Below are 25,808 nucleotides of genomic sequence, written 5' to 3'. Positions count from 1 at the left end.
TACAAAAGCAGTATCTCAAAAACAAGGCAATGACAGAAGCAAGGTAACCCATGCCACTCAATTCAGCTTTCCTGTGGATATGCATCAAAATTGTGCTGCAATGACACAGTCACACAAGATTTTCCTGTTAAAGCCTTCCTTTCAGTTCACTGTATGAATAGTAACTGAGTGAGCTTCCTCTAGAGGCTTATTTAATCCCAAATAATACTCACACCTCATTCTGAAGACGGAGTATTAATTTCCTTATGAGGTTTTGATTTTATTTTATTTTATTTTATTTTTTTTACTTAATAATGCAGTGTCTAAAAACTATTTCAAGGAACTTGTTAGTAACATTCCAGAAAAATGAATTGGGTTTACTTTTCCCTTTTGCAGCTGATAGAGTAGAAGTGTCTTCTAACTTGTGGTGCTCTGCTTAGAGAACAAATCCTTGAGCTGTGCATTTTGTAGCATGTTCTCTATTCAAAGCAGAATGTCCACAACCTGCAGTGAAAACTGTGAATGCTGAGCACTTTTTTGAGGTTTTACCTTTAATCTCAAACCTACACAAAAATTGGTATTTCACATGATTTTTGCAGTTTACGTTGGATACAATAGGTGCAGGCAGGGATGGAGTCTAGCTCTCTGAGCACCTCTCTGCAGGCTGAAGGAGACCCTTACCTTTCTATCTCACTGCACATAGTACAATTAATGCTGCAACAAAGGTAAGAATGATACAGACAACACCCTCTCTGACAGACCTTCACTGACCAGGAGACCTCTGTATATGCTGTGCACTCAAAACAGGCAGGAAAGTGATGGAAAAACATTCCTGTGATGGTGTATCAAGGTGTGCCTTGATATACTAGTTACACAGGCAACTGTAATTTTTATTTTTTTTTAAATCATTTTTCAAACTTAGCATTGTTTGTTATTTAACTTTGTTGTGTGTAGACTCCTAAAACTAGTTAGAACATAAAGAGTGGTATGGATACTCAGATTTCCAGCACAATCCTTCAGTCCCCAGATTATCAGAATTTATCAACAGCCAAAACTTTTCAACCATCATATCAGAGCTTTGACCACTACACAAATGAAGTTATCTGTATGTAATTTACAATGAGAAAAAGAAGCTGTTGCCATCCTCAACACCAAAAGAACTTAAGTTACCCATTTTGCATCTGCTTATTATGGCTCACTGGTGACAGCAAAAGGCCAGGACACTTTAGAAGCCCAAGGTATAACGAGGGACTGGAGGAACAGGCTTTCTGCCCTAGCCTTTCCCTGATCTTTGTCCCCATGTGTTCCCCACATCACCTCCAACATCCACATTGCTATAGCTGCCGACCTGCGTGCCAGGCTGCTGCTTCTCTCCTCCCACAGCCAGGTACCAAGAACAGCAACACCAGGACCTACTGAGAGTTTCTTTGCTCAGCTTCTGCTCCGAAGGCTCAGCCCCTTCTAGACGAAGGGACAAAACGATGACAGAGAAAGTTTCATGGAGCTGCTGCTGACTGAGGTTAGACAAAGCCATCAAGGATGGCTTGAAGCAAATGGGAGCTACAGAAAAATTATCTGTCGAACTTTAGCAGAAGTGAGTCTGAAGAAACCTTAGTTTAACTTTGAAATATTTGGACAAATTTTCACTGTGCAGCAAGGCGTATCTGAGGAGGCAAAAGGTAACAAGTCTGCCAAATTTCAAGTCCTTGTTCCAAAGTATGAGAGAACTAAAGCTTTTCAGCCGAAGGGTCTAAGAGGAAGAAAAACCTATTTAAATTTTTTATATTTTTATGATCTCCTTCTCAGAAATAGCTGAACAGCTTTAAGCTTCCCTGAAGAATTCAAGCTGGAGCAGACAACCAGCATGGAAGATATTGGCTGGAATTGTGAAAGTTTGGCAAAATAATAAAGTAGTGTAAACAGTGTCTTGTAATTCACAAAAAAAGATACCTGTGCCTCACAAAATAATGTAGGTATTTTCAGTGTACACAGTTCATTAACATCTTATAAAAGCATATGAATTCTATGTGACATACTTCCACTGAAATTTTTTTTTCCAGATTTTGTTGGTGCTTGTCTTGAATGTTTCAGCATCACAATTTTTCTGTTGATTTCTCTAAGCTGGGTTGTGCAATGCTCCTAAAACAAATGTACTCTGCCATGGGATCATGAAACTGGTGGGGTATATCTAGAAAATGTGCACAGGTCACATACAGAGACAACTGTTTTCTTTGCAAGCATCACACAGCATAAGGGCTACAACACAAACATATCTAATCATTTTCACAGGTTGTTAATTTCTAAATGTAAAGCCTCTAATTAGAAAGAAACATTACTCACTCACCACTTGTTGATCATTTTAAGTAGCTATATTCCACTGATGGGTTTATTCTACATTTTTCATTGGATACAGCACTTTCACAGAAACCAATACATCAGTGAATCTTTTTGCAGCTTTCAATTAATCCCCCTAAACTCCCAGTAAATATAACAGACACATATTACTATCAGCACAAAAATTGTAATGCATCAAACACAAATTACAGGAATGGAATAAAACAAATGCGTTTAACATTATGTTATGGAGCTCATTTCCTCTCTTCCACATTTATTCATTTAAGAGGTTTTGTTAGATTTCCCTCGATACCTCCACAGTCCCACACAATATACATTCCCCTTCCTGTAGAGTACATTCGGACCTCAGATCGCACCATCCAGTAGTCCGTCAGCATGGGTGGTCAGTGTGACACTTGGTTCCAAGTAAAACTAAAACGGTAGATCTCACAGAGTGCAGTAAGCATGAACTGAGTTCTGGCTCCCTACATCTGCCTAACTCCAATGCTCTCTAAGTGAGAATAAAAGCAAGATGCTTATGTGTTAATACCTTTTCAAACTCTGCAACACCTCAGATCCAGGACTGCAGTCAAGCATTTTGGTACATCAAGTTTAAAAAATTAGCACCCCTATTCTCCCTCTGCCCCAAAAATTCACAAATCAGAAAGTAAGGTGAAGGCCATGACAGTTTATTTGGGAAAACTGTACCTGTCTGATAATGTTTTATGTATACATATCACAGCTTAATTTCCCCTGGGCATGTACACTTCATTAATACTAACCTCCTAAAATACTTCAACTGGACCAAGATCAATTTCTGATCAGGTCTTAATACCTCTATATAGAATTACTTCAATTGTAGCCTGGTTTAATTACTGCAAAGTCATTTAACAAAATGCTATCTGGCTTAAGCAAACGTAAGCCACGGAACAGCTCAAACCCGGCTCACTGCTGTCTCAGGTAATTAAACAGTATGTGGGAAGTTGGAGCACTGGTGGGAAGAGCTGTTATGGGAAGTGGTGAGTTTTGAATGTAGAACAAGACACCATGAGGAAGATAAAGAGCAAGTCATCCCTACGACTATGGTCCTTATTTTACAGTCAACACTGCTGTTTGCAGCGCTCTTTCAATAGCCTGCAAATGGATTCTTCCCTCACTGATTGTCCTTTTACAAACACTGTTGTTTTTTCTTCCTCGTCACTCTGTATTTCGTTTCTTTGGGTATGTATTAGCAGCACTGCTGAATGCAAAGTGGTCAAAACAGCAATCTTCCAAGCATTTGGGGGCAAATCTTAAACCCAAAACTACATTCTTACATTTATTCCTCTGAAACAGAGGTGTGGGATTAAGCTACAGAATCTCACATGATTGAGTAAAAGAACTGTACATTTCTGCTGCATAGGTGAGGAATGATTTGTACTTAAATGTAACTATTGCTTAATTTCCTTTTCCAGGCTTTAATTTGTTTAATCTATCTTTGATTAATTTAATTGAAAACAAAAAAGTAAACATTTTGCTTCCTCTGAAGGTTTTGTTATTTTTGTTTAAGAGAAAAAGAGTAGGATAAATAAAAACCCTCTCTCATACTGACCTCTAAGAAGGGAACCAATAGGTTATAAACACAGACTTCAGACTTAATTCAAGGGAAATAAGCCAGAAAACTCCTTAAAAGATAGTGTTTACATACATATAAATGCACCCTGCTTGTCAAAAATATTTATACAAAAATTAAGACAATTGTTAATTCTTGAGTGTTATAAACATAAAAATGCCACCTGTTTTCCAAGTCAGTTCAGCCAAGACTTATTTCAGATCATTTGTATTACTGAACATCCCTGAAAATTTGTAACCGAGTAAACTAATGAATCACAGTGGAGTCTCAACTCAGACAACCGGCAATGTAGATGCAAGTCTGAAGTTAAACTGAATCAGCAACTGAGCAATGAGCAGATCTTTTTCTACGTATAAGAAAAAAATGTTCTAGCCACATAGCCTGCATTCATATCCTTTTGATAAACATCACTTTTATTAGGCTAGTTCTTCAAATTTCCACTCACAGTAATGCTTTATACTAAAAAAAACCCTCACTGTAATATTCATTTCAGAAAGGGAATTCAATGGTGTATATTTGTATATGTGCTTAACATCCTAGTACATGTAACAAGTAGTCTCCATTTTCAAGGAAAGTGTGAATAGATTTAATTTCTCCTTTTTGAGCCAACATTTGTCATAAGACAGTACTTGCTGTGCAAACTGGATGGCAGCTGATTTTTTTCCAGTTAATATGAGGTTTCATTATCAGTTCCTGTCATAGGCATCAACCCTTCATTCATTCAATCATAAAAATGTGACTTACTAGAAAAGGAAAAATAGAGTCTAAAGGCACAGAATCACATAGCTGCTCTAGTAGGAGTCTGTAAACAGAGAATTGTTTGAATTTAGGAAATCCAAATCTAGGAAAGTAAAAAGGCATCTGAAGCAGGCTTATCTAGCCAACTTCCTTAAAGACCCAAAGGGTTTTGAGGTCTACAAAGTATGCACTAAAATACCGTATTTCAAAAAGCAATAAGGCAAATAGTATACTCATTATTTCAAAAAAGTTACAATGGTAGTGTAGGCATACACAGTATAACTTAGTTACAATGTGTGGTACTGTTTCTACTACATAGCCCTATAACTGTTTCCTTCCTACATATCAGAGATTAAACCGGGATTCCAGGTGAACACAAACCATCCTTGTACCACCATCTACCACTGGCAATAGCTCTTTAACAGCAGCGATGTTTGTTTCGCTGCTTAAGTCATGTTCAAATTGAGCAAAGTCCACAAATCAATGTTCAGAGATTAAACACTGTCATACTTGTGAAGAGCTTCTTCTAGCTTTTGTGTCACTTTTTGAAAAAAGAGTATTTGCTGTTGCAAGAAATGCTGCATCTGTGATTTAAAGTCCCTCACACGGATTTTGTGGAAATGATTAATTTCTGCTAGGGTTGCAAAAGAAATAATGTTACAGCGTTCTTGAATGCCCTCTGCTTTTTGGAGCTCCATCTTCCCCTCTTCAACATGCCGCTTACTCTCCTTTACTTTGGTAAGGGCTCCTGTGTAAAGAAGAAAGCACAAGAGTACAACTGTGAGGAAAAATTTAGACTTTACTGCACTTTAACAGGTCATTTAGCAACAACAAGGGTTTGTATAAGGCTCATTCTGAATGTAGTCATATGTGTGTTTATATGAATGAAAAGTTCTTTCAAATAATAAAATCACAGAACAATATATCTTGCTAAAAAATAAAGCAATTTTTACGACTGTAGCTTGCAAAGGTCAGTAAGAGAAAAACATGCTTATTTCATAATCTTAAGAAATCAGATGGTGTCCTTCAGAGAATAATTGATAAATACACCAGCAGTGGAGAAAAGCACTACAAAACAAGTCAGATTTCAGCTTACATAAACACCAGAAAAGTAACATCATTGAGAAACCTTTGTGAAACATCATATACTTTCACAATCTTTGTGAAACATCAAAAGGAGATCTGAATACACAAAATAACAGTATACCATTCTGCTTCTACAATACAGACACCCCAAAATACACTGAGTACCAGAGAATCTAAGAGTTTGTTTCAAAGTTGTAGATTCCAGATAGAGATAACGCAGTTTTTGAAGAGTCTGAAAAAGAACAAACAAAAAGGTTGATAGCCTTCCTTCTCCACACAGCTGATTAAAGCACACGCTACAAAACCACAACATCACCAGAACAGACTCGTATAGTGACACAGAACACCAAGAAGCATCTTGAATGTTCATTTTCATGAGCTCAGCTTCCCATAAAAGCAACTTCTTTGCCTTAGATATCACATACATGTCTTCATAGAATATCCAAGCTGGAAGGGTCTCATCGAGTCCAACTCCTGGGTCCCCAGAGGACCACCCAATAAATAAATAAATAAATAAACAAATAAATAAATAAGTAAAACCAGATCAATCAGATCATGTGTCTGAGAGCATTGCCCAAATGTTTCTTGAGCTCTGGCAGGCTTGGTGCCATGACCACTGCTGCCCTGGGAATGTACCTTATTCATATACATAAGAACAGTCAGATCAATACATCTTTATCTTCTCAAAAAAATGCTAGTGATACAACACTTGTCAAAACTTCTATGATCACACAAGTTTCTTGTTCCTTCAGCTACTTGTAATGTCTCAAATGACTCTCTCCTTTCACATTATGCTTCACATCATACAAGTGACTACAGTTCATGAACAGGACTCCCTTTACGTTGCCTTAAGAAATGCATTTCTGTACTCCCTACAGCAAGCTCACAGAGGAACCAAGCTAACAGAGGAAACTCTCTACCTCTGTCTTTAAGGAGGACGACCTCCAATTTCATCTTCTTGTCAGCCTGAATCTCTGTAACGAACACCATTCACCAGCAAAAGGTGTTCAGCAGCAGTCATGTCACCTTCTATCTTTTCCTTACCTGTTTAGTTGGACACCCATCACCCTGGCATTTCTCACAGCCTGGTGCGGTTGTCCCTTGTCTCATCTCTAAGGTCACAGAACTATCGAGGCTGGAAAAGACCTTCAGGATGACCAAGTACAACTGTCCACATGATCTGCTGAGCCCCCCCACTAAACCATACATCACTTAAATACCTGCAGGGATGGGGACTCCGCCACTTCTCCGTTCAGCCTGTTCCAATGCCTAACCACTGTGTCACTGTGCTCTTACTAGAGGCAAGTTAAAATACCAGAAGATTTAGAGGACCTGGGGAAAAAGAGTTTGTTTCAGTCCCAGTATGTGCTCTCTATTGGGAGCTTCAAAAACTCCTCTCTGGTCTGTACGAACCATATGGACCATTCCTGCTAGGGCAGCAGGGAAGTCATGAGCATGACAAGATTAGACCAAAGACTGCTCCACAGAAAGCACAGGTATGGGGCAATGTGGGGTGGTTGGTGCAGCCTGGCCCATACACACCTTTCCCGATGCCTCAGCCCTCACGCATGAGGGCCAAAAGCTTGGCACTGGCTGCTACAACCGATTGACCTCATCATCTCCAGCCTGGCCCAAAAAAACAAAACTGAAAAAACACAGGCAGTGCTGCAAGCAGCAGGCCGCGCCAGAAGATCTGTGCTTTCCCCTTCAAAGACCAAGTAATCTGGGAGGCAGGATACGATGTAAAAAAACAGTCAATCCTCTGTTCTACAAAAAGGACATTGCTTTCAGGAAACAAAACCCAACTCGGCATTTTTTTTTCCCTCTGCATTCTGTTTGCATTGCAGGAATCTGTACAGGGCTGTGAAAAAAAAAAAAAGAAATTTGTGACTTAACTGGGAGCCAGATGGAGCTGGTTAAATAAACATGACAACTCTTTGGTTGTGATGTGTGGAAATAGCTTTAGATGTTATTTCTAGAATGACCAAACTGGAAGAAAAAATACTGAAATTTTACAGCATCAGCAGCTGAATGTATAACTAGATTCTGGAGTGAGCATAATCTTCAAATTATTTTACATCAATACAACCATACATTACCAAACACTAAACCCCTTGAGACTATAAATATCATACGTTGTCACTTTTTTTTTTCTGGAAAAAAAGGTAAAAAAAAGATTTATAATTAGGGAGAGGAGTCCAAGGGGAAAACTTCCAACCATTAACACTGTTCTCGTAATGCACGTGTTTTCATGCTGGTACTAAAGGAAATTCCACTATAAAGTCTAGGCAGACTACAGCTGGAAGTCAGCGATGTATAACAAGAGTTTATACATATACTTAAACACAAATTTCTTCTTATTTTTTTTTCAAGTACCCTAAATGAAGTCCTGAATTAACAGTGAAAGAATGAACCTTGAAATAACTTCACAGGGGGAAATATTTAGGTTATTTTTGGACAATCAACGAACCTTCCCCAAACACAGAGAAAATAATTAAAAAAAAAAAAAAAACACAAACAGAAAACAACCCACGTGCTTTACATTAAAAGGTAAACAATCATTTGTTCTAAAACACCATTTTTAATTTGTTCATCATCTACTGAAGCTCGCAAGCCTTAGTTTAGTAAACCTCAGGAAAAAAAAATCACACCACTTTGCAAGCACTTTCACTAACAGCAACACACCATGTTTCATCTCCCATTTTCTCAAAATGTCCTCCCAGCTGCTGCTGCACCCCTCTCCTTTGCCTGCCTGGCACCTCTGCACCTTCCCTCCTGCCCCGCACCCTGCAGAGGCTGAGCAAGCCCCTCCGGCCAGGCACACCTGGAGAAGCACCTGCAGCTCGATGCAGCTCCCTCCACCTGGGCTGCTCTGCTCCACTCCCCCAGCCCCTGGTTTCAAAGATCCAAACGTCAAGCTCTGGTTTGGATAATCCAAAAAAGCAAGGCATGTTTAAAGACAAGCAAACAGAATGACAGCAACTATCACAAAATTCTGGCAGCCCTAAAAAAAGGATACCACACATTTTAGGGTGGAGGAGAAGGCACAGAAAGAGGTACCTCCCAGAGCCTATTAGCTCAAAGAAATATCCTGCTGAATATGTCTGGGATAAATACTTGCCAATAAACTGTTCCAAGAGGGATGAAATATTAAAAACAACAACAAAAAAACAAAACAAAACAAACAAACAAAAAACTCTCTCTCTCTCTCTCTCTCTATATATATATATATATATTTTTATTTTTTTTCCTGTTTAGCTCCATTTCTAAAGATTCCCTTACGACTTGCCCGTGCATTTAAAGCTTCTGGTCTGACGAAAAGCCCTTCTGTTAGGAGAGCTGGTTCCAGTGGTCAGGGATAGCTTTCAATCAACAAAGAAGGCCTGGGTCACAGACACTGCAAAAAGCTGTGCTACATCTATTTCTGTCCTTAAAGGTGGGGAAAAGCAGATGTGAATGCTATTTTTCATCGCTCAAAGCCTAATGTTAAACAGACAGGGGGTGCTCAATGACTGCTGTCAAGGGCTTTTAGAAACACAGTTTTCAGTACTTGTTTTGATGTCTGAGATTAGACAACACTAGGTTACATGAACACATTTAATAAGGGACATTTATAGTAATACTTGCAGCCAAGAAGATACGGACAACATAAAATTCCTGCTAGAAAAAAATACTTGCAGGCTGTGAAACATGCTGTATAATCAGCAACTTAAATAGATGCTGAGGAGTTACCAGGAAAAAATGAAGTGTGTTGAGTCAGGAAGCTCCCATGCAAGCATGAGGTTGCAATGAGGCAGAAAGAATCAAATACATTCAGGAAAGTAAAACAAACAAACAAAAAAGTCCTGAACCTGAGAGCACTCAAGTTTGGGTCAAGCAATGTATCTTCCTATCACCTGCAGTTTTATTACATTCAGAAATGCTTTGAGCATGTGTGAACAGTGAACCAAGGGTGGGTTTGAGCCTATACATGAGCTTGTACTCACTTCCCCTCACCCTGTAAGTACAGGTACACAGATGTAAAAGTGGATCACATCATGCAGATGCATATGTGTCCCCAAGCTCCCGTTCATGCATGGGGAATGGATCGCAACTGACTGCACGTGATTATCCTGCCAGCAGCCAGCCCTGCCTGGGTTCTTGGTGCAGAGGGTGCATGACACCAGTCCATGCTGCAGCCTTCAACATGAACAGAAAGCAGAAGACTCGGGGCTCAGCTCATGAAGACCAGCTTCCCACTGCCCAGCTCCTCTTTTCCTGCAAATAGCACCTGGACACCAGCTTTGGAGTTCTGTATGCAGTACTCAGGAGCGAAACCTCTGCTGCATCTGAAGTTATGAATCCAATTGAAGACAAAGCAAGAGAAAGGGAAATCTCTGGGGCAGCAGCCCCCCTTATGCTCTGCTTTTGTACGGTGCTTTGTACAGCAGACACCTGCCCCATGGCTGGACTTGCTCAGTTCTTAAAAATATACAAGCATACCTTACTGATGCTGTTCAGAAAGGTATTCCTCTTTTCAGAAAACGAGCTAAAAAATTGCTGTAATGCTAATGACTTAACTTCATACAGAACTACTGCATACATGTATGGGCTTGCAATATGGTATTAAGCACAAAGGCCTGTCAGCTAGGTGTCACTTACACATGGCACTTGCAGCAGCAGCGAGGATCTGTGGGGGTCCAGGGGTCTGCAATTCACTGTTGCTCTCAGGAACATGTATCGTCTGCTAAGTCACCTATATATCACTGTCTGCAGTATCTCAGCATGAAATACTGAACTGGAAAACTCACCTAGCATGTAGAAGTTTTACATAGCTTTTTAGATCCTGTATTTGTAATGCCTTTCTGACTACAGATACTCAAATACATTCTTCATTTTAGTGATGGATTACGCTAAACCGCAGCAAACAGCTTTCTTCCACTAGTAGTGAGATAACTGACACATGCGTAAACTGTTATGATAGTGCAAGACTTCCTTTCAAACACAAACATTCTTGTTATTCTTTATACCTCCAGTTACAGAATTATTGCAAAATAACTGCAGAAGATACATGAGACAAAAAAAAAAAAAGTTATTCCTGCGGTTGTCCTTGATACGTTAAGCAGAAGGCTACTTTTTGGAACAGGTCCTTAATGTGGGAGGGAGGCATTAGCCTCGTGCCTGCCCTGCTCTGCTCTGCTCCTGCGTGATGACGGCTGCTGGTGCCACAGGTGAGAAGCGGCAATGCTCCAAGGGACAGGAACACAGCACGTGGCCACCAGCTGCCCCGGACACAAATCCGTACCCACTCTGCTCAGAAATGATACCCGAAAAGACAATAGATGGCAGAGCGGAAAAGATCCAGGGAGGACGATTGTTCTGGCCTTTGTGTCAGTGGTAAGCGTGGCAAAAACAAAGGGCAGCAGATTCCTGAATGCCTCCTTTGAGAAGTCCCCTGGCCAATAAGCTTCGGTACGCCAGCCTCCCCGAAGAATTTGTGTCAAAGTACAAAGGTTCCTCTGAAAAACGGCTCCCTCGTGAGGGAAGAAAGCTAGTCAGAAAACATTGTGTCCTTTACTGAAACTCAGAAGTTTGACAAAGAAAACTGTTCAGCAGTTTCACCTGATAGATCCTGTGAAAATGAAATCACCTGTGTGATACATACATACATGCATACAATTCATTTTGTCTTCCTACCGTCTGCAAACTACAAAATCCGATTTGGTGCATCACTTGCTAGAAAGAAAAATAACTTGTGTTTCCATGCCATTCAGCTGCCCTTCATATTAAATTGCCTAGCAGTAGGCATCAATGAGTAGCATACTTTAAAGGAGACATCGATACTGAAGGGAGAACTTTGAACATAAACAATTCCCTTTGCTTAACTTCTATTCTGAGACGCCACCTCTAAAAAGAAGTGAGAAAACAATACATATCACACGGCTTTTAGCAGCTTTCATAAAAAGATGCATAAAAGCATAAAAAGTAACTAGAAATGATTTTACACTTTTCTTACCACAGACCAGATGATGTTTATTCATTGCATTTATTTGTTATTTAATTACAGCTCTTTGCCTAAGGATTTGAAAAGGCAAACCCCGGGCAGCCCACGTGCACGTAGCCACAGTTTTGATTTACCCGGTGGAAGACAGAGCCGTCTCCGTAACCCAGCTGACTGCTGCCAAGAGAAGCCATCGACGTGGCCGTCCCGCTTGCACCGAAGCTAGCAGAGATGTTGTTACAGGATGACTCAGATGACTAACCCAATTAAACACTGCTCTGGGCCTGGAGGGCTTGGCTTTACCGATGGCTTAGCAATTTGATCCAGCTCAGCCCACGGCTACGCAATTGCTCGCTCCAACACAAGGGAAGGATCAGAAGCACCGCGCAAGATTACACCTAACGTGAAACCCTGCTCTGAAGCAAACCCCTAAGCTTCCCCTCTCTCCATTCGAAGAGAAACGACAGAAATGTGTGTAGCAGAATAGAGGTTGTACTACACTGATGGATTATTTGCTTAAGAATGCTGTGAGCACAGATTAACAAAAGAAGCCTACATTAAGTTAAGATTCTGCAAATTCTTTACATTTTCTGGCTGAGTTTTAGAAGGGAGTGCAGCATAATGGGAATTTGCCTGAAATTAAAAACAGAAGGTTTCTCCAGCAGACTTAACTGTGTAAAAGAATGTCACAGGAAAAAATGTAGCATTACTGAAACTAATGAAGGAATGGCTCACTACTTTGAAATCTGATTTTAGTGTTTCAAACATAATAAAGCAAGCAATCTTCAACATCAAAGGCAAAAGGATGAAGTCACTTGTATTTTCTAAAAGTATCAACACAGTTTTCAAAACCAAGCTAATTCAATGGTGATATTTTTATTGATGATGTAAAACTATTTTAAGAAAGTTCTACTTTTCATAATGAAAATGAATTAAAAATTCAAAAATAAAATTACAACTATTTTAGTATTACAGGTTTTTGTATAGATATGAGAACATGGCTATAATGCTTTTAGGATATGCAGCCTAACACAAATAAAAACAAAAAACAGGGATTTTTCATTATTTCCTTGCCCATTGCTCAAAAAAAGTCAGAATAAAATAGTATTATCCTATAAATCTAGGCTCACAAACTGTAGGTCTCTGCTAACATCCAGGTTAACGCTTACTGACTGTGGCATTATTAGACAGAATTATTTGTTCTTCCAGCTATCCTGTTACAAAGCTCATCAAAAGCTGTCACTCAAGAGATGAAATAGAGTTCAAAATAAAGTCACCTTCTAATCTACACAATGCAGAAATAAAAGTCTTTGCCAGAGATTTCAGAAACATTACAAATGCTGATCTTATCTGGTGGTTTTAAACATAGACATTGATTTAATTCCTATATAAGTGATTAATGATGGTGATAGAATGCACAGTGTCAAATGTCACTCAATTTTAAAGAATTAGTACCGTTAATGGATACTATACATGTCTAACTGCTATCTTTTTTTTTTTTTTAGTAATGCCATATTTATGGTCTGATTAAATTGCTGTAGATCACTCTGTGTACAACAGCAAGTTGGTGTTCACACACATAAGAAGAGTATACACAGCCCATTTTTTTATCCAGAGAAACAAGGGCTGTAATCATTCCTAGGCATGTTCAGAATCTCCAAAATGTTTATGCTACTGAAAAATACTTCCATTATCACATTGGCAATGCATACTTCAGCTCTAGAGTCCTCCAGATAAATCCAGCATCTCCAGCAAGAACGTTTCACTGAGCCAAGCTACAGTGCACTGCTATACAAGCTGCAAGCCACACTTTGCCCTTCAAACAGTTGACAACAGGGGGTGTGAGCAAAATAAATGGAAGAAACACTATGGAACAACAGGTCTGCCACACCTACCATTAAAAAAAGGAAACCCATACTGCTACACTACCGAAGGCAAAAATTACGCAAAATCAGTTGAAAGGTGGTTTTTTTCTTCTCCTAAACACTGAATATAGCAATTTTAAAAGGAATATATTTTAGATGTATTGTATGCAGACAATGTTTCTGCAAATGAACAACCTTACTGTAGCCACTGCAGCATATGTTTACAAGTATTTCTACTGACTGTGTAAGTACCTGTAGAGAAGTCTGAAAGAAAGCCCATAAAATCAATGAGTTAATTTTAAAATCCAGCTGAACTGTGTACATGGCTTTCCATTATTACAAACATAGCATTGTGCATCACAGCCCGAGAGGCAAACATTCAGTGACACAGGTTTTGCCCAATTCGAAGGCAGCCTGTAATTTTCAGCACTCCTACCTACAGGTTAAGGAGGTTTGACAGCACTTCAGCTGATGCTACAGAGCAGGCTATAGAAAGGAGTGACCCCACAGATCAGGCTGGTTGTTAGAAAGGCAGTACATCTGCCCTTCAAAAAGCAGTTCATGCTGAACTATTTCAGGGTGGACACTTGAAAACGTAAGTGATTGCAACTGGCAGGAGTGCGGAGACGGAAACTTACAGTGATTTTAAGTATGTCTTACAAGCCTGCATTTAAGAGTGGCACCAAGCAGGCTTCCAAAATAGATGTTTGTTTTTCCAAAAATTTAAGATGCCTTTTACAATTTAATCATCATAGTTTCTGAACATGCGATTCTCCCCTTCAGCATGTTCAGAACAGGTACTTTCCTGCCAGAACAATGGCACTAAATCTTAACAGCTTTTATAAATGCCCTGTTCATAATGCTTAATTCAAAAGAAAACCAACCTCAATCAGAAATGATGTTGTACACGCATAAGAAATTAATTTTCAGTACAACTGGTTAGCAGCGTATGAGCAGAAATGTCTCCTCTAGATCTATAGAAGACAAATACAAGTAATTATCAAAATGGATGTAGGCATCATAATACTAAATGGTAACCTCACAAATTTCTTGAGATTTATGGGATGTGGGTGTACAGGAGAATAGAGGCTACACAGCATAGCAATATCCATACGACATTGTCAAGAAAAGCCAGTATAAATGCAGTTTTCACCTACTCTCATAACCCTGCTTTATTGCGGTCCTACGCAAGTCCTGCTTTTGGATGCTGCTCTCCATAAAGGCTGAAGGGATGCGACAGGTGAGCACAGTTTATGGTATTTGACTGTTCACCATCATCTGCATAGTTCCATGACTGTCCTAGGATCAGCAACTAAAACATGCAGAGCCACCTCATGTAACTTCATATGAAAAGAGCTGAGACCCAAATTAAGTGCAGATCCTGCTCCACTTTTTCCCTAGTGCACCTTAAATGCTCTCCCTTAGAAACCTGAATGCAGCAGCATCTCTGTGAGGACAGGAAGGAGATTCCTTGTTGCAGTATAAACAGCCAAAGTAAACCAACACTAATATAACCGATTGCAATCTAATATAAAAACAGAGCTTTACAATAGCATAGTATAACGCTATATACACATCATATATAAAAATTCTGTAACAGATACTATCATATTATATGCTAATTAAAACTGTAAATAAATATATTTATGTATTCTAATGTATAGAAATAATTATAGAATTACTGAGGCAGAAGAGAATTGTCTGCCTTTTTGGAGGATGGGATCTACTCCTCTGAGCACCTTGACTTACCTAAACTCAAAGCAAACTGAAAACATGGCATCATTATCATGAAATTTGGTAAAATGGATTTTTCTCCAGTATATTGTCACTTGGCTGGAACAGCTATCCATGCCTATGATTCGAAATGGTAACTCTGAAAAAAATAGATTAGTAAGTTGTTTTTCATCACAGGGAGAAAATGCAGTGTAAACTCCCAATAACCGCATTAATCTGCTTTCACAATTGCTTGGAAAGAATCACATGCAGGCATAAAAAGGTTGGTTCAGTTCATCACTGTTACAGAAGTTATTTATATGTGCTGCGTGCCTATCTAAAGCATAAGCTGAACAGCCCAAGACAAGGCCTAAGCATAGTCAACACCTGCGCAGATTTTTAATGTACGTATATATATATATATATATATATATATATATAGTTACTGATTTCATGAAATACCAACTCAAAAGTTTTAAATGCATTTTTAACTTTTTGTTTTGTTTTGTTTTATTTAAATCCTTGTGGCCTTCATGAAAGATGTAAACAAGACTGTAGAAAGCATTTGCTATTTGCTCAAATCTGATGATAAAGCTAATATCTTGGGGGCTCAGCCAAATGTGATTTCATTTCTTTAATTAAAATTTCAGTTTCTGTGCTATTTGAATCAGGCAAATCAAAATAAGTAAGGTACCAGCTGGATGAGTTTATGCAGTCTGCACACATTAAATTGGCATTTTAGCTGTTCAAACAAAGTCTAACAATGAAGTCATGGAAAAGATGTTGGAAAGGCTGAAACGTGTCCTTGTTTCAAAGGTGACTTGCAAAAATAGAAAATTCAGCCAGCTTGTTTGGTTTTGATAATGTGCTTGCAAAGACTTGGAAAAGCTCTAGGAGTTGCTTTCTGTTTTCAGTCTACCAATTCTGGTCATCCCTGTTTTGATAGAAGTCCTTCTAGCATGACCAGCATTTCCCCAGCCGTAAAAGGACAACAAGCCCTTTCTTAGCATACAGATTCTTCAGAAACTTCAACCTGAAAAGCTATTGCATAGTCTTTGAAATAAAACTGCTTCCTCCTTCTACAAAATAATTTCTACTTCTTTAATATCTGTACTCTTGTAGTCTTGTGGCTTTTTTCCCTTTTTAAAATTAGTTGAAAACAGAAGTGCTGAGATACTAAAAGGCCAGCTCCTGTACTTACCCCTGCCATCAGAGTGGTTCCCAAGAGCATGTATCAAGATGCTGACAGGCATTTTTTATATATAAATATAAACATAAACATAAATATAAATATACATATAAATATACATATAAATATAAATCCTGCTACCCTCTTCTCTCTGCCATTCAGGAGGTCTTCCCAGTAGAAAGAGCCTTAATTCTTGTGGCAAGCAAGAACACAAGAGCTGGGAGTCTACTGCCTGTGGTCAAAAATGCAGGTGTGAGCTCTGGTCAAAACTTCTCCAGCCTGCTGGTAGTGAATGCCTGGTGGATACAGGCGTGCTGGTGTGCAGCACTTCATGCAGTCCTTCCCACAGGTGGAACAGTGATCTTCTTCCTCTGCTACCAGCTGTTTGCTGAAAAACTGTTGTTGGGATTTTACCACCTAAGAAATGTCTTGCCATCGTAAAGTTTGTGTGATATCAAGCTAAGAGAGGTTCCAAAAGGTACCATGGAAGAGAAACATCAAACCTGCATGAATCTTGCTCACTTAGAAAGATAAGGGAAGAAGAGATTGGGGAGTGGGAGGAAAAAGAAAAGAACAATGCATGCAAGATCCATGCATCTTTTTGGCAGACAAGACACACAAGCTTTTTTCTTTCTTTCTGTTTAATCCCCTTCAAGTAAGGGCATTGCTCAATTTCAGTCTTGCTTATTGTTGTCCTCTGTGTGATTTACACAGACCAAGGAAGCTGTGATTTTATACTGTTGCTGAAAGTGAGGATTCCTTCACGGTTTAGCCATGTAGAAGTCTGTTTCCCTCAGGCTTCTTTCAAACACCACCAGGTTCACACTGGGTGATTCAGGAGCAAGTAGACAAATACCACATCACTCCTGTAACAGCAGTGCGAAAGCTGAGAGGGGTGACAACAGTCATCCTCCTAGGGAAATCTATTCTTTTTAATCTTAAATAGATGGAAAGTGGCTACCCATCTCTTTTTATCATCACAGAAGGCATCTGGCAAGGACTACAAGAGAACACAAGTCTGTGCAATGAACTTAAGAGGTTAGAAAGTAAGCGAGGAAGAAAGGCACTGCTTTTACACTGAGTTATACGATCTTAGGTGTGAATTCCAACCAGTTTCATTCATTCAAGGACAGACAGAGGCTTCTTCCTTCTCCCCTCCCTGCAAGAACTGCTGAAAATGTTATGGAGATCTCCAATTTTCCGTTTGTTTTTTTTCCATGCTTGAAATTCCAATGCATTATTATCTGGAATGTTTTTTCACCTAAAATTTTGTTATTCTAAAAGCACACCCACTGCATTTTTATAGCCAACGTCTAGGATGACCTTTGCTCCAGGTAAGGACATTTGCACCATTTGATTTTTCACGAACTTATTAAGAAGAAAATGGGTAGGGTCACTCAGATTTTTTAAAATAATTCTTTTAGATCTTGGTGTGCTGAGGAAATTAATTGCTGCCTACATCTCAGAAAACATTTAGAAAACACTTTCTTAAGTCTGTTTTGCACAAATTGTACCAGAAGTTAACAACATCATGGTAAGATAAAGAAACAATTTTGGAAAGCAAAGATGAAACAAGTTAGCCAGTGTTTCTTCCTCTTTCACAAAACAGGATGCCAATTATAGTAATTCCTCAAGAAAGACTTCAAAAACTGAAACAAATTAAAAAAAAAACACCTAACTTCTGTACTCTCACTAAGCAAGTATCAAGATGAGATAGCCAGACAAGCATGAACTGCAGCACCAGCATACACTCACACACTATTTCAAATTCTCACATGTGCACAAACTTCCCAAACCTGAACTTGCATGGGCCTGCAGCAAACATTTAGGTTGAAGATTATGGAAGTCAGAAGATTTCATCACTTGAGTGAAGCTCTAGCAATTAATATGTAGGAATTATTTTGCCAAGAATGCCTAGGGAATTTCCACAACTAGACCTTAAAATGCACAGAAACGAAGATGGAAGGGTGCTTTTCTTCTCAAGCTTAAAGCAACTGAATCTATCATTTCTTGAAAGGCACATCAGTTCTGCAAAAAGAAGAAGACAAGTAAAGGTGCAGTTTTGGTTTTAAGCCTCATGAACTAAACACTCCTCTTCTACAAATGTTTTGCCAGAGGCTAAAGAAAACTAAGTACAAGTATAGCTGTCTAACACACTTGGATCCTCTATTCCAAAACACACAGGTATGCACAGGAAAACTTTAATGTAAGCGTGTTATGTGCACTTCCCTGTGGATGAGGGCTAGACTTTAAAAGTATTTGGGTGCTGAGAGGCTCGGAGACACTACTCTGCCATCATCTATCCCTACAAATGTCAGTTTTCCCCTAAGTGCTCAGTTTTATTTTGAAAACATCTAAAAGAGCAACCATTTGTAAGGAAACCATGTCTTGGGACTGAAATGCTCTGTTGCCAGTCTCAGTGGGACTCTCATGCCAAGCACTTCCCAATGGAAACGTGGGATGTCCAGCTCAGTGTGCTCTTCACTGTAGGGTTTGTTTCAATGAAGCTTCAGACCTGGATGGGTGCACACACAAAACCAAGAAAGGTTTCTCACAAAGCTACTGCCAAGCTGGTCCTCAACCAGACTGTGGGAGAAAAGCACTTTGAACCCCTCCTCTGTCTGTTTTGGAACAGTGCTCAACATCAAGAAGGCACAGAGAGAGGAATCTCTAAACCTCCTATCGAAGTTATTACCATTCCATCACATACTGGTGCTGTTAAACACGTTGAACATATTCCTGTGGCTTTCCGTCTTTATCTAAGTGACCAAAATGACAATCACTCCCTGCACCCCACAGATCATGTATGATGCCCTCAACATGGGAGGCAGAAAGACTGGGATCCCTGAGCAGGAATAAGCACCATGTTTAACCCATTTCCCTGCAGATACAGACAACACCAACAGCAGGCTTACTCGTCTTTGGTTCATAACTTTAGACAAACAGGTAACAGCCAAATGGAAGAAAATTCTTGCCTCTAGTTCAGATTCTTCGGCTTTCTTTTTGCTGAAAAAACTTTGCAGAAATTATTGAAAAACCTCAGACATGCTGATTTCTCAGTCTCCTGCACAAAACACGCTTCCAGTCACATTAAGCAGCTGTTCAACTATCTGCAGTAGATCAAATCCTTAACAAGACAAGGCAGTCTAAGGTTCTACCAACAGATACATGTTTGGGGCATAGTTGCCTTTATTTTTTTGGTCCTTCTCAGGTCTAGAGGGATACAGAGATGGAGTCTAGAAACGGCTTCGCTTTTTACCCCAAGTGGACAATCCATTTGCACTATGTAGAGAAAAACAGAGGAAGCATAACTTTAGAGTTCTTCTTAAAGCCAAGCCCATGTTGGCAATGTATCAAAAGGCTGCTGTTTCTGCCACCTCTAAAGGCACTTTTGGGTTATTTTACTGCACAAAGTTGTACACTAGAAAATAAAACACTGAAAGAAAGACACATCCACTCTGTTTTCAGATGATCTATTATCACCAACAGATCTTTGTTTGGTCTGCACAGACAATAATAATCCTCACATACTGGCAGCTGTCCCGGACTGTAAATTTAAAAGAAAGGTCTTATGTTGTAAGAACACCACACAGTTCATGTTTTTATCTGAAGTTTACAATTTGGAATTGAAGAGTTATACCATGTTAGAAATAACTGCTAAGAGCAATAAAACAGCCATAAAATGGAGAAGAAAAAAGAAATAGTCAGTTTTCTCTTCTAGTTTGTCTCTTCTTTACAGGGAACAAAAGCAGCAAATGCATAACCCAGCCCTAACCCTGTTCCTGTGATGAATACAGACACTCAGGAGACCAAGCTCTCAAACCCAAGCCATTTTCTGATTGCAAATATGCACCAGGAAAAATATTCTATTAGCTCAGAGGTGCTGGAGCATTAGCATGTGAAGGCAGGCTGGCTGTACATTTCTCCAACCAGCTCCAGCACAGTCTTCTGGCACCGCATCAGCTCTATGTATGTCATCATACTTCTGCACTGCTATGGTGGAAGCTCGCTTAGATGAATTTTCCCCAGTTCAAGAAGGTAAGCCTTCTTGAAAGTGCAAATTCAAACACAACTGAAAGTGAAATAGAGATGTGCAAGCTAAAGGCAATACGGGTTGAACCAAGCGCATATCTTACTATTCCCAATCCTCTCCTCAAAGTAAACTCTATAATATATCTTAAAGTTTTAAGACTACATTTAAATAGTGCATATCATCTGCTGTTTTATTGCACCCGATAAAAAAATCTTTCTCCTTCCCAAGCGTGAAACGTTGCCAGGGTCTCGCCTCTCTCCAAATTTAAAGTACTTGAGAGTTGTTATCAGAACACAATGCCACACCAGCTAGCAGAGCAAATTCTCAAAGGTCAGACTGCACTTTTCAGCTTTCTCTTCAAAGTAGTATCACAATTATTTAAGTTTCCACCCACAATTTTCAAGATTCGAGAGGAGAATGAAAATCTGAACTTGGTGCTTCTACTTGAAATGAAACTCTTGCTCTCTTAAACAATCTGTGTACTTTATCACTTTATCAACTCTGCCTCCTCAGATTTTCCTAGCAATAGTGTGCACCTACAGAAAGCCTGCCTTTTTTGATCTGTTGTAAAAACTCTTCCAACCATTTCATCAAAAATCTCAAGAGTTCAAGGCCTTGAAAAAGGCAGATAAAGGCATGAAAGACTGAATCACTGTAGATCACAGTTAAGGCTCTGCCTCTCTGGATACAGACCACCACTTATAAATCTCGAAAATAATTTCCAGTGAAGAAGCTCTCGCATTTTCTTGTACAACTGTTACATACACGAATTTCTGTACAGCGTAGGTGGAGTTTTCCTAGGTCTCTTTACTTCTAATCTTTGAGTTGAAAGCCATAGGTCAGCGATATAACAGGAAAAAGGATGAATGATGGGCTATTCTTCTCACAACAGTGATGAACGCATGAATAGCATTAACCTCACAGCAGGGAAATCATCTACACTTATTCAATGCTACAAACCTGTATTTATCTGAATGAGTGTCCCTAGTTATACAGCAGATGATTCTTTCATTTTCTGAGTTTCTTTCCCCTAATGGATCACAAAGTGCCAAACAAACAGCAATGCAAACCTCAGAAGTATGTTTCAGGCAGAAAGATGCCAAAAGGGTACCACATGAGCAAAATCTCTTCAGGATAATATGGGCAAAGGATGAAAAACCTCAACTAGGAACACTGCGGCAGACCACTGTCCTCACAAAGGTGCAAAGGGAGTTTAATGTACAGCCAAACTGACAAACACCAACAGCTTTAAACTTCTCATCTGAATGTCCATCATAAATGCAAAATGCATGTAACACTTCCAACAATAAGGTCAGCTGGAGTATCTGCATCTTCAGATTACTTATCTATTACCTGCTAGATCAGAGATTTAAGATACCTGACATACGTAAAAGAGTAATAGATGTTTTCATACCAGTTGATCTCCGACGGCTGTAAACAAGCTCATTAATCTTTAATGTATCAGCCTCACAGGTAGATGTGGTTTCTTTCAGAGGCACACAGTCACGCTCAGTAACCTCTGACGAACAGAAATCCCAACAAAGTCTAGACCTTTGGCACAGAATGAAAGCTGTCACTGATGTGTTTTGTGTATTTTTAGCAACAGACTACCTGAGTAAACACTGAAAAGTTTAACCCAAGGCCAACAAGCCATACGTGGAGAAAGTTTAGCTCCTGGTTCCTACCTCTGTCTGCATGGCACCGATACATTAAACTATAATTTCAGAAAATAAGTAAGGGTGTTACCTTTCTGGACGTGGATGATGTCCGGAAAGTTGGCCAAATGCCCCTGATACAGCGCTAACAAATCCATCACAGGATCTAGGTCCTGTCGGGGCTGATCTGCAAAGAGGTCCCCGATGGCATCGTAGGCTTCCGCAGTGAAGGCTATGGCTTGGTTGAGGCCGGCCGAAAAGGCCTGCTGGTCCAGCTCAAACGCCTGGCTGAGGCACTTGAAGGAGTGCCCCACCTTCTGGTATTCCTTCTTGAAGCCAGTGACTTGTTTGCGGGCGAACTCGTTGACGGTGTGATTGAGCTGCAGGGCGCTCTCGTCCATCTTCTTCGTGAAGGCTTTGAAGCCGTCCACCTGGCTCTCCACCTCCTGCAAGTCCAGGCCAGCCCCAGGGCCAGCGGGGACACTGATGGTCAGGAAGAAGTTGGCACCCACCATCTCGTCTTTCTCAGCCTTGCGCTTGCCCTGCTTCCAGGCCTTCTCATCCGTGCTGGGACAGGTGAGGAAGTGCTGGAAGGCATCGCACTGCGCCAGCACGGGGTGGCTGCACATGTGGTCCATCCACCAGGCCAAGCCTTTGCGACGCTTGGAGATGAAGTCCTCCTCGAAGCGGCCGGTGGCCTGCTTCTCGGGCAAGTGGGGCACGGAGATGACAGGGAACTTCTCGGCCAGGCGCCCGTAGAGCCAGTCGAAGTGCTTGTAGCGGCGGTGCACCTGCTGCCCGGTGTGGCTGGGCACCAGCTTGTAGGCGATGTAGCTCTTCATCCCCTTGAACTTGGTCTGCTTGGTGGGGTCCTCGATGGAGCACTGGAAGGGGTACGGGTTCTCCTGCCACTCGGGGCCGCGCGGCCCCAGCACCACGCACAGCTTATCCCCATCCTTCACAAAACCCGACGCCTCGCCCAGCACGAAGGCCTCCCCGCCGGACTTGACGAAGGTGGAGAACCGGTTGAGGTTGCGGCTCACCGTGGCCGAGCTCTTGGCTCCTCCACCAGCCGGGTGCGGGTGTCCGGCTGCGTGTCCACCGCCACCACCGCCACCCCCACCGCCACCGCGGGACCCCAGGGACAGCTCGGACCGCGTGGACAGGCGGTAGCGCCCCGCCGCCCCGCCGCCCCCCGCAGCCTCGTAGTCGGGGTAGGAGCTTCCCAGCGCCCCGGGCTCGTCCGCCACCGTGGAGCTGTCGTCCCAGTCATCGTCCCAGTCGTCGTCGCTGCCCTGGCTGGGCTGGTAGGGGCCGCCGTAGGGTGCCATAGGGAAGGGGTACCCGGCGGCGGGCGGCACCGGGAAGGGCTCGGGGGGCTGCTGCGCCGCCGGGGGCTGCTGCTGCTGCTGCTGCTGCTGGTGGAGCTGCTGCTGCTGCTGCTGTGCCGGCTTGAAGGCGGCGGGCGGCGGCAGCGGCTCGAAGCCGGCGGCGGGGACATTGGCGTAGCGGGCGGGCGGCGGCGGCTCGGCGGCGGGGGCGCGGATCACCTGCACGTAGGAGGCCGGGAAGAGGCCGCGGTCGCCGCGGCTGTTGACGCCCTCCAGCCAGCCCTCGATGTCCTGCTCGCTGCACAGGCTCAGCACCTCGTGCTCCCGCAGCGAGATCTCGCCGGGGTTCTCCGACCTGAAGTCGTACAGCGCCCGGGCCCGCAGCGCCATGGCTGCGGTGCGGAGCGGAGCGGTGCGGAGCGGGGCGGCGCGGAGCGGAGCGGGGCTGCAGGAGCCGAGCCGCGGAGCCCCGGCGCTGCCGGCGGGCGGCGAGTCCCGGCTTCACCCCGCGGGGCGCGGCGGGGCCGGCCCGGTCCCACGTCGCCAGTTTCGCTAATCCAGAGCCGAGAGGCAGGGCGGAGGAGCCGAGCGCAGAGCGGCCGCCCCCATCGATGGGCCCGGCCCGCACCCACCCTCGCCGCCCGCCCCCTGGCGGCCTCCGCCGCGGGCCGGCCGCGGGGCTTGGGGCTGCCCCCGGTGGAGGTGGAGGGCTGCGGGTGCTGCCGCAGGCTTGGCGGGGCCGCCTGGCCGCCTGGAGGCTCCTTTAGGGGGCCACGGGGAGGTGTTTGAACCCCTGGTTCTGCGCGGTGTGGCGCTGAGGTGCTGGGCGAGGTGTGGGTGAGGGGCTGTGCACCCCGCCACACTGCTCCATCCGCTGGCTGCCCTCACTTACAGCCAGAGTTTTAGTCGTGAATAACGTGTGTGACATCCCTCTTCAAAAAACAGACCATCCTGCCCATGTTTGCCTTCTGCCTCAATCCCATCCCTACGCTGCTTCTCCCACCCTGGCCATTTCCCCTCATAACTCCCGTGGCACCCGGTCCGGTGTTGTCCACCCACACACACACCACCCATGGCCCTTCACCTCTCCTGGATCCCAGGACACAGATTTCCCTCACGGCTTCTACCTGGTGAAGGAAAGGCAGGGCAGCACACGCTGCCTGCATGCTCCTTCCTGCCTGCCATCTTCCTCCCTTCGCCGTGCCTCACCGACCATCTCAACCCTGCTGGGAAAGCAGTGTGTGCCCGTTTGGTTTCCAGTTCCTTGTGTTTTCCCTCCAACACCCTGCTGGGTGCTAAGCTCTAGCTTATTTCTCTGACTTCGCTCAAAGTCTGTCACTTCTCAAAGGTCCTTGTGTCAAACAATTTGTGTGCATTTGGGAGCAGTTCGCTGGAATGCTACAGGACCCTCTCCTTGCTTTCACTAGGTGTAGATGTAGAATTGAGCAGCATGGTTTAGTGCTGGACTTGTCAGTGCTAGGTTAAAGGTTGGACGAGATGATCTTAGAGGTCTTTTGCAACCCAAATGATCCTGCGATTCTATGATAACTGTTATTAACGTTGTTTGATACCTGAGTTTTGCTTTTGCCCACTTTTTAATTTTGACCTCCATTTTCCCATTTGGCATATTATCCCAGCACTTTCGTGTACCATTGCTTAACATTTTTTGAATGCATCAGTTCACCCCAGACTAACACGTCACCCCCAGCACTCTGCATCTGCCTAGCTCTGGAGGTCTGTTTTTATCAGCCAATTCCAACAGTGCAAGAGCCTCAGAGTTCACCGCACAAGCAGCTCCTGTGTGGCCAGCCCATGGGCTCATGTTCACATTATATTGCTTGTGCCTCCATCTCCGAAGCTGAGCACAGAATGTGGAGCAGCCATTTACTCAGAGCAGTACTGAGTATCTGCATCGGTGATACAGGCAGAAGCATCAGTCTCCTTCCAAGGGACATCTGGCAGCTGCTCAGGGCTGTGCAGCTGAAGACTTTGGCTTCAGGCAGCTCCCTGTCAAGGCTTCAGGATTTTCCAGGTCAGCACGCTGACCTGGCCTCGTCATCACTCACCCACCCAGCAGGACCAGAGGCGTTCCTCAGGCCCTCGTCAGCATTTGTCAGCACCCTTGGAGCCACCACAGCTCTTTTTCCACTAGGGCTAGTGTTCGTTATCTTTTGGCCACTGCAATCAGTGTCTGCCATTCATGCAGACGGGATTTTATTCTGCTGAACACAGGAACTTTGTGGTACGTGGTCCAGGCTCCAGCATGCTGCCCTCAGACCATGTGGCCAGCTTA

The 25,808-nt window shown here is 42.5% G+C and overlaps 1 protein-coding gene across 3 annotated transcripts; it reads right to left on the bottom strand.

Moving 5' to 3' along the window:
- Window positions 1-2,333: 2,333 nt before the first annotated feature.
- Window positions 2,334-24,152, bottom strand: SNX18 (sorting nexin 18). Of its 3 annotated transcripts, none has more exons than XM_072030778.1 (3): window positions 22,276-24,152; window positions 15,344-15,467; window positions 5,244-5,411 (listed from the first exon to the last, which is right to left on the bottom strand). In XM_072030778.1, exons 1-3 carry the CDS (start codon window positions 23,903-23,905, stop codon window positions 5,384-5,386), a joined length of 1,782 nt encoding a protein of 593 aa, XP_071886879.1. In that variant the 5' UTR covers window positions 23,906-24,152; the 3' UTR covers window positions 5,244-5,383. The 3 variants fall into 3 exon arrangements, with proteins under 3 accessions (XP_038026139.1, XP_071886879.1, XP_038026140.1); XM_038170212.2 differs by lacking the exon at window positions 15,344-15,467 and adding an exon at window positions 5,915-5,981 and having other exon boundaries at window positions 5,295-5,411; window positions 22,276-24,145; XM_038170211.2 differs by lacking the exon at window positions 15,344-15,467 and having other exon boundaries at window positions 2,334-5,411; window positions 22,276-24,135.
- Between the last annotated feature and the right edge of the window lie 1,656 nt (window positions 24,153-25,808).

Source organism: Anas platyrhynchos, chromosome Z, assembly GCF_047663525.1.
Source record: "Anas platyrhynchos isolate ZD024472 breed Pekin duck chromosome Z, IASCAAS_PekinDuck_T2T, whole genome shotgun sequence".
NCBI lineage: Eukaryota > Metazoa > Chordata > Aves > Anseriformes > Anatidae > Anas > Anas platyrhynchos.
Note: the sequence above shows the minus strand (reverse complement) of the source record. Positions and strands in the feature narration are given on the sequence as shown.